This window comes from Bufo bufo, chromosome 3 (genome assembly GCF_905171765.1).
Source record: "Bufo bufo chromosome 3, aBufBuf1.1, whole genome shotgun sequence".
NCBI lineage: Eukaryota > Metazoa > Chordata > Amphibia > Anura > Bufonidae > Bufo > Bufo bufo.
Genome location: NC_053391.1, coordinates 485,169,505 through 485,182,824, shown reverse-complemented (window position 1 = coordinate 485,182,824; position 13,320 = coordinate 485,169,505). Strand labels below are relative to the sequence as shown.

Below are 13,320 nucleotides of genomic sequence, written 5' to 3'. Positions count from 1 at the left end.
TCTTTCTATACGTACCTGTTCATGCATTATTTCAGAAAGTTCTTTGACCATCTCCCTGTAGTTAGCCTTCATTTCTTCCTGGTACTCAAACTGATTTTCTTTTATCAGTCTTTCATTCACACACAAGGCCTGGCCGCACGCTTCAACAAATTGTCTATGAAAAAAAATATAAAAGCAATGAATTAAAATTTAAACCAGATCATTTACTATGTGCACAATGTACAAGCTCCATGCAGATGATGCCTGGGCCCGATTCAAACCCAGAACCTATGTGCTATATACATTTTTAACCGTTAAGGGTGGGTTCACATCACGTTTTATGCCTATGTTTGATGTGTATGCTCTTGTCTCCTGAACGATCTGGTAAAAAAACCTTCTATATATATTTTTTATAACGGAACTCTATGGTGAACGGATGCCACTGTATCACATCAGTCGGAGGCATCCGTTTAACGTATACGTTTTTTGTATGAGTTAAAAGGATGGGAAAAACGTGATGTGAACCTAACCTAAGACATTGTATTGCTCATTTTAAGATGACAGAACTAGAAGTACACTTAATGGTTGGATTTCACAGAGTTGTTTCTTGTATCTAGAGATAAGTAATGACACAACACTGTGGGAAAACTAAATCCCCCTCCAGTCAAACCCAAATTACTCTGCCACTGATCCAGAAAGATATTATGTCACCGATGCAGCTTTCTATATTTATGCTGCATTAAAGGGGTTATCCCACGAAAATTCTAGCGGTATAATGCCACGTGTTGTTTGTTCTTTTCCTTATTTCTCTGCCCGCCTTGCTGAGTTCCATCCCCCAACTGTCACCAGTCATATCATTAGTTAAAAGCTGTGACGGTTACAGGGAGAGGGCTGCAGTCCCCTACACAACTACTGAAAAAACCATGCCCCCTGAGAAAGGACACCCCCTCAGAGCTGACAACCTGAAGAGAATGGGGAGAGCTCTGGATCCATGTGGGCGCTTTGTTACAAAGACATTGTCATGTACTATATGATGTCATTTGATAGGAACCCATTTAATAAATATGGTCATTACGATTTACCTAAAAACTTCTTTTAACTGTTTAATCTTGTTGTCTGCATATTTCTTTGTATTTGTATCATCTAAAAAGGCTCTTGCATACGCTAAGGGTCCAGCATTGACCTACAGAAAAACAAAGAAATGTAAATTATGTACATAAGGGCCAGAAACTACAGAGGCAACAATTCATTCAGATTGAAGTGATTTACAAAGCAATCTAAAACAAAATCATCAACTGTCCTGGAACATGTTCATCAAGGTGTCATACCTGTCACACACATCCCATTTATTATTGTATCCATCACTACATTCATATTCAACCAGGATCCACCAATACTGATAAAACTACGACGCACAAAAAAATACTGAAGTTGACCATGTAATACACAAAATGCATCAGCTGTTCTTTGTGGCCTATAGCGAAGAGGTTCATAGTGGAGGACCGGGTATATGATGTCCTTACTCCCTAGCAGAGCATACAGACAAGGCAATTCATGCAGTTTGAAGGCACTTTAAACATTATTAGGTAACAGTAGGAAGCAGCCAGACACCTCTGACCGCGATTTAGCATCCTGAAATCAAAAGAATGGGAAGCTGAAATCCAACTTGCCCTATCCTTATATCTTCTGACATTTGCCACCAGGGGAGAGTTGGGAGTAGCGTCGGACTGAGGTCCCTTGGACCCACCAGAGGAAATGATTCTGAGGGCTCAACCTCTGTGTATATAGGACCTTAAGGGCCCTGTTTTATTAGGGGGTCGATTATTGTCAGAGTTTGGGCCCACTAGATGATCCTCTGGTAATCTGGTGGGCCAGTCCGCCCCTGGTTGGGGGGGTTCCATAAACATTGGATGGTTGGCTGACCCCAAGAAAATCAAATGTATGCCGTCAGCAGATCGCAGGTGTCATTTATCCAAAGAATGACCAGATGGGAATGCATGTATTATATGCTGCACTATGGGCACTATTTTCCCCATTAAAAAAACAATATAAGCTGTCCCACCACAACTCACCTGTACACTAACACTACCCTGTAGTTTTAGTTGTAACTTGATCATGTCCACGTCTGTGGAAGAGCAGAGCTGGCGGAGTTCAGCGACTTTCTTACTCATCTCATCAATGGCGACTTCTATGGGGTTGAGATCTGTGTGTTGCTGATACATTACAGGAATCCGTTTCTTGACATATGGGAAGCAATGTAAAGCTGCACAGAGAGAAGCAAGATCGTATTATATAAGCTTCAGGTCTAAAGAAATTAATCACTGAAGAAACTAGTAGAAAGTAGGGATCGACCGATATTGATTTTTTAGGGCCGATACCGATAATTTGTGAACTTTCAGACCGATAGCCGATAATTTATACCAATTCCTACACAAATCTGCTGAAAATGAATATTTTTATTGTTAATGTGTAGTTTTTTTTTTTTGTAAATCTTTATTTTTTATTTATACTTAATATTTTGGTGTTTTTTTTTTTTTTTTTACTAACTTTTAGCCCCCTTAGAGCCCTTGTCCTATTCACCCTAATAGAGCTCTATCAGGGTGAATAGGACCTCACACTGTCTCTGCTGCTCTGTGCTTTGTCCACACAGCAGCATGGAGCTTATCATGGCAGCCAGGGCTTCAGTAGTGTCCTGGCTGCCATGGTAACCGATCGGAGCCCCAGACTTACACTGCTGGGGCTCCGATCGGAGGAGGAGGGGAGAGGGGACCCTGTGGCCACTGGCACCAATGATTAAAACTGGGGTGGCTTGGGTGGGGGGGTGCCCTGCGCCACCAATGTTTTTAATACTGGGGTGGGGGTGGGGGGCGCACTGCGCCACCAAAGATTAATACTGGGGGGCTTGGGGGGGCACACTGCGCCACCAATAAACATAAATCTCATTTATTCATATACAGGAGGCGGGAGCTGGCTGCAGAATCACATAGCCGGCTCCCGACCTCTATGAGCGGTAGCTGCGATCCGCGGCACCTGAGGGGTTAACTACCGCGGATCGCAGCTACCGCTCATAGAGGTCGGGAGCCGGCTATGTGATTCTGCAGCCAGCTCCCGCCTCCTGTTCAATTTGAATGAATGAGTAAGTCAACATCATTGGTGGCGCAGTGGCCAAAGCCTCTCCCCTCCTCTTCTCATCTGTCTCTTCATTGGCGGCAGCGGCATCACAGGGGGAGGGAGACACTGCTTCCTTCTCCCCTGTGCTGCTGAGGGAACACAGAGAGCGCTGTTAGCAGCGCGATCTGTGTTCCCCATGTATTATCGGCAAACTAGATGCCGATACCGATAACTGTCAAAATCCTCAATATCGGCCGATAATCCCGGTAAAACCGATAATCGGTCGATCCCTAGTAGAAAGGTCACAAATTTAATTATGAAATGGAATTTGGCAAATGAAATACCAGGAATACTGTGAGATACACAAATGTGATGAGCGAAATCACTGTAGAATATAATTATATATACACACACACACACACAGTATACTGTACTTTGATAGCACTGATACTCTTGCACTTAGAAAGCAGTTGAACACGTTCTACTATAGAAAACATAGATCTGTGAGGTGGATCACAGGGAACTCCACTTTAATGCAGAAATATATATCATTTGGCTGTCCATTAGCTTGGAGTTTTGTGCTCGGTTTACAGTTCTGGACTTACAAATATTAGAAGCCACTATAAGACATTTACCGGTAAGGATTGTGCGCCGCTTCCACTGCTCCTCCACACCTCCTTGTCTTTTTCCGGAGAGGGTAAATGGCATCTCAAACACAAAACGACGGATATTGTGAGTCTTCTCAAACTCTGTTTTTCTATCCTGCAGCTCTTTATCTTCAAAGTAAGGTGTGACATGTGTAACCTGGATGTAGGCGTATTTGGAGTCCAGATCTTTTGGGTTTACCTTCATAAAACACAGAGTTTTTTTTTTTAACCTGATAAGTAAGATCTTTTAAATGTGATTCTGTGCAACGATTATCAATGGCACACAAGTAGATCACTATGCTATCTGCATACAGGCCGTATGGGTTATGATTTAAAACAGGGATGCTCAACCAGCGGCCCTCCAGCTGTTGCAAAATTACAACTCCCAGCAGGTTGGGCATCTCTGCTTTAAAACATTTGCATCATCTGACTACATGCCTATTTGGTGCAAATGGCAACCCAGATTTCTACTTTCTTTGACAATTTAAAGTGGCCCTCCAGTCTGACAAAGTAGCACCTGCCATTCCAAGAACGGATTCCTCAGATTACCCAAACATAGCAGGTAATTTTTTTCAGTGCTGTGCCATGTTGAGGACAAGCAGAGGTGCCAAGGAACTGGCGGCATAATGTATTAACAGGAGGGCACCAGATAAAGCATTCTCTGGATAATGTTACATTTATATGTTCGACTGGAGGGTCACATCAATCTTAAGGGTACTTTCACACTTGCGTTTTTCTTTTCCGGCATAGAGTTCCGTCACAGGGGCTCTATACCGGAAAAGAACTGATCAGTTTTATCCCCATGCATTCTGAATGGAGAGTAATCTGTTCAGTTTGCATCAGGATGTCTTCAGTTCAGTCGTTTTGACTGATCAGGCAAAAGAGAAAACCGCAGCATGCTACGGTTTTATCTCCGGCGAAAAAAACTGAAGACTTGCCTGAATGCCGGATCCGGCATTTTTTCCCATAGGAATGTATTAGTGCCGGATCCGGCATTCAGAATACCGGAATGCCGGATCCGTCCTTCCGGTATGCGCATGCACAGACTGAAAAAAAGGTGAAAAAATAAATGCCGGATCAGTTTTTGCCGGATGATACCGGAAAGACGGATCCGGCATTTCAATGCATTTTTTCGACTGATCAGGCATTTTTAAGACTGATCAGGATCCTGATCAGTCTTACTAATGCCATCAGTTAGCATACATTTTGCCTGATCCGGCAGGCAGTTCCGGCGACGGAACTGCTTGCCGGATCTCTCTGCCGCAAGTGTGAAAGTAGCCTTAGTTTGTGAATGTTCAACCAATAATTATTACTTTTTGTCATGAATGTTGTTTCAGCAGAGGTAAGCGACCGCTCCTAGGCCTTACCACCTTGTCCACCCAACCACATAGGAAATGAGGATGATAAGAAAGTGGTGTAATAACATCTTCTAAATGTACAATAACAGTCATTGAGACGGTGGTGTCTCAATATGAAATAAATATATCTTGTGATGTGCATAGAATTATATACAGTAAATTGGGAATTTTTCAGTGGTTAGGAGGAGGGCCCCAGCTTTATGCAGAACACAAACTACATTTAGGAAAGAAATTGGTTTTAAGAGTATAGAGGGTAAGCTTTGCCTCCAGCATGAGCATTACATGTCAATAAAATTAAGGGTAACTGCACACAATGTTGATCATGTGTTTTTTTCCACACGGATTTTAGTGCAGAAAAACCAGAGCATAGAAACATAGAATGTGTCGGCAGATAAGAACCATTTGGCCCATCTAGTTTGCCCAATAAACTGAATACTAAGGCCCTATCTTATATGAAGGATGGCCTTATGCCTATTCCATGCATGCTTAAACTCCTTCACTGTATTTGCAGCTACCACTTCTGCAGGAAGGCTATTCCATGCATCCACTACTCTCTCAGTAAAGTAATACTTCCTGATATTACTTTTAAACCTTTGCCCCTCTAATTTAAAACTATGTCCTCTTGTAGCAGTTTTTCTTCTTTTAAATATTCTCTCCTCTTTTACCTTGTCGATTCCCTTTATGTATTTAAAAGTTTCTATCATATCCCCTCTGTCTCGTCTTTCTTCCAAGCTATACATGTTAAGGTCCTTTAATCTTTCCTGGTAAGTTTTATTCTGCAATCCATGTACTAGTTTAGTAGCTCTTCTCTGAACTCTCTCCAAAGTATCAATATCCTTCTGGAGATATGGTCTCCAGTACTGCGCACAATACTCCAAATGAGGTCTCACTAGTGCTCTGTAGAGCGGCATGAGCACCTCCCTCTCTCTACTGGTAATGCCTCTCCCTATACACCCAAGCATACTGCTAGCATATCCTGCTGCTCTATGACATTGTCTGCCTACCTTTAAGTCTTCTGAAATAATGATCCCTAAATCCCTTTCCTCAGATACTGAGGTTAGGACTGTATCACTGATTTTATATTCTGCTCTTGGGTTTTTACGCCCCAGGTGCATTATTTTGCACTTATCAACATTAAATTTGAGTTGCCAGATTTTTGACCATTCCTCTAGTTTCCTAAATCCTTTTCCATTTGGTGTATCCCTCCAGGAACATCAACCCGGTTACAAATCTTTGTGTCATCAGCAAAAAGACACACCTTACCATCGAGGCCTTCTGCAATTTCGCTGATAAAGATATTAAACAATATGGGTCCCAGAACAGATCCCTGAGGTACCCCACTGGTAACAAGACCATGGTCTGAATATACTCCATTGACTACAACCCTCTGTTGTCTGTCCCTCAGCCACTGCCTAATCCATTCAACAATATGGGAGTCCAAGCCCAAAGACTGCAATTTATTGATAAGCCTTCTATACCATACCTTTCCAGAATCTTGTATCATTTTCACATTTTCAGCGCCAAATTTGTCAGAGTACAACTTAAGCAGTCGTTGGGAGATTTCTGAAAGTGGAGTGAGTTTAGGTTCTTTGTAGATGTATTCCTTCCCATCCTCTTCTTCAAAGAATCCCTGAGACACATAATTGTGTTAATCCAGCTGTCTGTTAAATAAAAAGCTCAAACAACTACAACCCACAGTGGATAAACTTAACACGGATATAAAAAATTGTATCACACGTAAATCAAGAAAAAAAAAAAGTGAAATGCACTCTTCATGTGATTGAAATCACATGATCATGGAGTAAAGTAAAGAAGGAGAAAGACATATTCTATAAGTGAAACAGAAATGTGAAACAGGGTAATGGTCATACTTTAACCACCGATCCTGGCGTTAATCCCTTGCATCTTTATTTTGAAAAATGTAACCTGTGCCATTGTTAAAAAGCTGAGAAGAATGGAAGCATATGACTTTCATCAAACAGCTAAAACTGTGAGTATGTCTCACTGAAGGCTCAGTCTGTTCCTCTCCCATACTTTAGACTGCAGCCCTGATTGCTTAGATTGGCTGAATTACAAGTCCTTCAAGAATCTAGAGTTTAAAGGGGTTTTCCAGGCTATTTATTTTGATGACCTATCTTCAGAATAGGTCATCAGTATCAGATCGGCGGCACTCCTGCTGATCAGCTGTATGAAGAGAAGGCACACGTCTCCTATGTCTCTTCTTGCTTGCCATAGACATAGCAGCGGCGAGCAGGAAGAGAAACAGAAGACGGCACGCGTGCATGGTGCGTGCCTTCTCTTCATACAGCTGATCGGCGAGGGTCCTGAGGATAGGTCATCAACATTAAAAGCCTGAAAAACCCTTTTAATAGATGATTTACGTGGTTTCTAAGATAGGATCATTACTGGACACTATAAGCAACTGAACTGCCACTAAGGAAAAAGATGAACATTAGCCACCGAGGCAAAAGGAGTGTAAGGCAGCCCACATGTTGTTTCCATTATGGAAAGTATATTTCACTGCAAATAATTTTTATAGGAAAATGGAATTATCATCGCTTTTGGTTTAAATTTGCATATCCTGCTGCTCTATGACATTGTCTGCCTACCTTTAAGTCTTCTGAAATAATGATCCCTAAATCCCTTTCCTCAGATACTGAGGTTAGGACTGTATCACTGATTTTATATTCTGCTCTTGGGTTTTTACGCCCCAGGTGCATTATTTTGCACTTATCAACATTAAATTTGAGTTGCCAGATTTTTGACCATTCCTCTAGTTTCCTAAATCAAAAGGAGTGTAAGGCAGCACACATGTTGTTTCCATTATGGAAAGTATATTTCACTGCAAATAATTTTTATAGGAAAATGGAATTATCATCGCTTTTGGTTTAAATTTGCTTTTACTATTCTTCATCACCCAGCCTTCTGTCCACTGCATGGTCTACTGAGAATGAGAGTGGTCAGAGAACGTTCCATTCACAATGGACGCCACTGGACACTAGTGTAAAGGATTAACTCGAACCGGAAAGAAAAAGAAAAAACTCCTAATAATGGAAGGAGGCAAACAGAACAATATGGTGGAAGAGAATGAAATGCTGAGCTAATCATAAAAAAAACACATCAAACCAAAACCTTTCATATAGGGTGTTGCCACTGTGTGCCTACATGACAACACTGAATTTACCTCCACGTCTGTCTCACTGTCTGTAAACTGGTATTGCTATAAAATTGTAAAAGAGGGATAAACAGAATAAAATGAAAAATTGCCTGCAGTGAAGCTGCACAAATATTTCCCCAAAACAGTTTTACAAACGGTCTGGATGAGAAGCTTCCGTGGGTGAAGCCGTGCGCAGTCTACCGACTTGCTGTGTGACTGGACAACACCAAATGCCTGACACACAACGGCCAGACATCTGTACAGGGCATGCATTAATAACAGATACAAGAAATGTGTGACTTCCAGCGGTGCAGATGAGACATGGAAACATCGCGACCTGAAAGTGGCACGAAATGTAAATGTTGCCAAATTTATTCTAGCAAACCACACAGACGCATTAATTAGACCTACTAAAAACTGGTCAACCAAGCCTGAAGTAACTTACCGCAGCCTTGAGAGAGACAAATATAATATAAAAGAAACACAAAAAAGTAAATATTTACTAGTGCAATTGTAGATACATTGTACTGTGTGCTTAGAATTATCATCAATAAGAAGAACGCCACTCAAATTTCTTTCTTTGCCCTCCTTCCTCAGCCCAGCCAGTAGAACCAAAAACCAGATAAGTAGGAATGGAAGTTTTCAAGATCCTGGCATCCTTTAGATCCCAGTAGATCACGGTAGGGTACACTAAAACTTTCTATTCCAAGCTCAGTTTGCTCCACAATACAGACCAATATGACCATGGTCTGCCTTGAACTATGTGGATGTGCCATGTAACTGTGACTGGCTCAGATCAATGACATGCACAGTGTGATACCACTGATCCATTGAGGCTGGCATCTTACACCAAACTGGGGCATATATAAGCATCCACAACCAGAGTCCGACAGGGAATAAAGTGGCCGTGGAAAAAGAAAAAAAGCTGTAGCGCAGTACAAAATACTACCCCAGCAGAATCAAATACACAAAATACTGCCACAGCATTCAACTCTAACACTGTCCTGGGATGGCAATACAGTTGAAAGCAAGAGTGCACTTTCTCCACCAAGTACCAGATCCTCCTAGCATTAAGATCGTTATGTACCCGACTGGCAACCTGAGGAGGGCTTGAGCGGGGGAATTTACCTGTAGGCTCTATGGCCAGTCTACCCCTGTCCACAACCAATTTTTTAAAAATATTTTTTTAATTTCTGGGGTTAAAAAACAATCGAGGTTCCATAAAGAAATAGTGGAGCTGCACATTCAGTGAATTTTACAATCTCAATTGAATTTTGAGAACTTTTTATAAAGGCAATGATTCTCACAAACTATGTAAATTCCAGTAATCTTACTTGTCCAAAGAAGGCCACTCTAAAGTAGGTTCCCAGAAGCCTCTTGCCTGTGTGCATCACCTCGGTAACCTTGCTGTAGGCGCGATGCAGAGTGTCATACAAATGAGCGAGTCTCTACAAAACCAACCAAGAAAATAGAAGATGTCAGTTCTGCAGTTAAATCAAAGTGCTGGGACACTCCAGCGGCGCTTCTGATAAGCCATGGTTAATGTACTGCCTTCTTGAGGGTACGTTCACATGGTACAGATATGCAGTTGTGGATTGTGCAGTTGTCCCCCAATCAAGTGAATGGGGTTGAGTGCGTACCAAGCACAGCCGATATACTATGTACGCTGCAAGAAGGCAGCAGCGTTCACAGGAGCGCTGTACAGGGGGACAGATTGGCAGGGGCCCCGGGTGTGTGAAGCCCACCAATCAGATATATGATGACCTATTCCAAGGACAGTTAATCAGTGTAAAACAATCTCAGAAAACGCTTTTAATAGCATGTTACAAAAAAAAAAAATGCATTTACTACAATATCTTTTGCCCTGTTTTTTTTTTTTTTTTGTAACCAACATAAAATTCAGCTCTAGCAAAAGGGAAGGTCTGTAGTTGTAATTCTTCTGACTGCTATACAGAAGGTCTCAGATTCAAATCCCAATAAAGACCCATAAAATAATTTCTTTAGTAAAAAGGCTATGTGCAGGGAGAGGGCCCCTCCCCAACCCATATCCAGCAGGCCTTCATTAATATTCACTGCACTGCCCACTAGCTGCTCCGAGCCCCTGACTGCAGTACCGCCAGTACTGCACTGATGACAACCCTGCCTAGTGTTCGTTATTAGAGGAATCTTTAGGCCTGTGACTTTGTGACTATTTTATCTACAGGGGAAGAAGACAGGAGAAAAGGTTAGCAACAGGTGACTGCAATGCACTCCTGGGATATGCAGGTGCTTAATGATCACATGTGATGAGCAGCTCCACGCCCACAGAAAGTGTAATGGCCAGTGCTGCAGGGAGGTGAGTAAAGAAGCCAAAGAATAATTGTGAAAAGGACACTGGAGAACAGTATTTTGAACTTTGATATAGTAAAAACACTGGTGTGCATTTAATATCATTTGTGTGATAACATGATATATGGCATCCTAATACAGTTACACTAGTGGTCACAGGACATCATCACACTGATGTTCTTAATTAGAACAGTCTGTCGTAGTGATCGGTTCTGGTACACCGTATGGTTGTCACGGCCATGGCTATGACCGTGACTCCTGAACCGCATGCGGTTGTCAGCGGTTTACTTTGGTTGTCAATCACAGGTGAGGGCTGTGGTATTTGCCTCATCTGTGGTTGCCGCTGGCAACAGTATGTATGTGGCAGCGTAGCAGTCTGAGCTGTGCCATTGCAGCTTTCTATGTTGTGCATGCGGTTTCGTGTGATGTGTGTACAGGGAGTGCAGAATTATTAGGCAAGTTGTATTTTTGAGGATTAATTTTATTATTGAACAACAACCATATTCTCAATGAACCCAAAAAACTCATTAATATCAAAGCTGAATATTTTTGGAAGTAGTTTTTAGTTTGTTTTTAGTTTTAGCTATTTTAGGGGGATATCTGTGTGTGCAGGTGACTATTACTGTGCATAATTATTAGGCAACTTAACAAAAAACAAATATATACCCATTTCAATTATTTATTTTTACCAGTGAAACCAATATAACATCTCAACATTCACAAATATACATTTCTGACATTCAAAAACAAAACAAAAACAAATCAGTGACCAATATAGCCACCTTTCTTTGCAAGGACACTCAAAAGCCTGCCATCCATGGATTCTGTCAGTGTTTTGATCTGTTCACCATCAACATTGCGTGCAGCAGCAGCCACAGCCTCCCAGACACTGTTCAGAGAGGTGTATTGTTTTCCCTCCTTGTAAATCTCACATTTGATGATGGACCACAGGTTCTTAATGGGGTTCAGATCAGGTGAACAAGGAGGCCATGTCATTAGATTTTCTTCTTTTATACCCTTTCTTGCCAGCCACACTGAGGAGTACTTGGACGCATGTGATGGAGCATTGTCCTGCATGAAAATCATGTTTTTCTTAAAGGATGCAGACTTCTTCCTGTACCACTGCTTGAAGAAGGTGTCTTCCAGAAACTGGCAGTAGGACTGGGAGTTGAGCTTGACTCCATTCTCAACCTGAAAAGGCCCCACAAGCTCATCTTTGATGATACCAGCCCAAACCAGTACTCCACCTCCACCTTGCTGGCGTCTGAGTCGGACCTGAGCTCTCTGCCCTTTACCAATCCAGCCACGGGCCCATCCATCTGGCCCATCAAGACTCACTCTCATTTCATCAGTCCATAAAACCTTACAAAAATCAGTCTTGAGATATTTCTTGGCCCAGTCTTGACGTTTCAGCTTGTGTGTCTTGTTCAGTGGTGGTCGTCTTTCAGCCTTTCTTACCTTGGCCATGTCTCTGAGTATTGCACACCTTGTGCTTTTGGGCACTCCAGTGATGTTGCAGCTCTGAAATATGGCCAAACTGGTGGCAAGTGGCATCTTGGCAGCTGCACGCTTGACTTTTCTCAGTTCATGGGCAGTTATTTTGCGCCTTGGTTTTTCCACACGCTTCTTGCGACCCTGTTGACTATTTTGAATGAAACGCTTGATTGTTCGATGATCACGCTTCAGAAGCTTTGCAATTTTAAGAGTGCTGCATCCCTCTGCAAGATATCTCACTATTTTTGACTTTTCTGAGCCTGTCAAGTCCTTCTTTTGACCCATTTTACCAAAGGAAAGGAAGTTGCCTAATAATTATGCACACCTAATATAGGGTGTTGATGTCATTAGACCACACCCCTTCTCATTACAGAGATGCACATCACCTAATATGCTTAATTGGTAGTAGGCTTTCGAGCCTATACAGCTTGGAGTAAGACAACATGCATAAAGAGGATGATGTGGTCAAAATACTCATTTGCCTAATAATTCTGCACGCAGTGTATGTGTGCACTTGGTTTTATGTTATTGTGTGCACTTCCTCTTTAAGTGGTGTTTTCCCTTCCCTGGTGTTGGAAGGGTTAACCTCCTTCCTAGTGTGTGTGTGCACTGGGTGTGTCTGACTGTGGGTGTGGCTACTTGGCCCTATAAAGCCTCAGTGGAAGGCAGTAGTCAGAGTGTGCTTCAGCCATGCTGCTGGAGACATCCTCCTGCTGGTTACCATCCTTCCAGTAAGGGCCACCCTTCCGGTCATAAAATCCTTATCCCTGATGTTTAGTTTATGTCCTATGCATTTGGTTATTATTGCAGCTATGAATGTCCTGGTTCCTCTGTGTTCTTATGTGTGTGCTGTTTGTCTATGTTTGTGTGGACAGCGTTCCTGAGCACAGGTTCCAGTCAGCAAGGCTGTGGCAGGTTAGTGTGGAACAGTTAGGTTCACCTGTCATATTCATAGACTGTTCTTGTTCCCCTTCTCCCTGCTGCTTGGCCAGTGAGACCCCTGTTCCTCCGTGCCTAGGAGGAATAGGTAGTCTTACCCTCCTCCTAGTTCAGGGCCGTCCTGAGGGCTTCCAGGGACTATTAGGTTCCAGTGTATGAGTCCTCCCACCATCAGGGTCGGCTCATGCGGACAGGAGACAGGGTCAGTGCTAGGGACGCAATAGGAGGTTACCTGCTCCCTAATGCTGTTGCCCTAGCCGAGTAGCGACCGGACATTTCTGAGCATCGCACCGCTGAGGGTTTTCCC

At 42.5% G+C, this 13,320-nt stretch overlaps 1 protein-coding gene across 4 annotated transcripts in view; it reads right to left on the bottom strand.

Annotated features, from left to right (window-relative positions):
* The window catches only part of DOCK9 (dedicator of cytokinesis 9), a 289,698-nt gene that overhangs the window by 15,982 nt on the left and 260,396 nt on the right, over positions 1-13,320 (bottom strand). For all 4 annotated transcript variants that reach the window (XM_040425282.1, XM_040425284.1, XM_040425283.1 and 1 more), the window contains exons 47-52: positions 9,587-9,700; positions 6,579-6,725; positions 3,726-3,936; positions 2,052-2,242; positions 1,062-1,162; positions 16-154 (exon numbers count right to left, since the gene is read on the bottom strand). In XM_040425282.1, the coding sequence (XP_040281216.1) occupies positions 16-154; positions 1,062-1,162; positions 2,052-2,242; positions 3,726-3,936; positions 6,579-6,725; positions 9,587-9,700 (903 nt within the window). The remainder of the gene's footprint in view (positions 1-15; positions 155-1,061; positions 1,163-2,051; positions 2,243-3,725; positions 3,937-6,578; positions 6,726-9,586; positions 9,701-13,320) is intronic.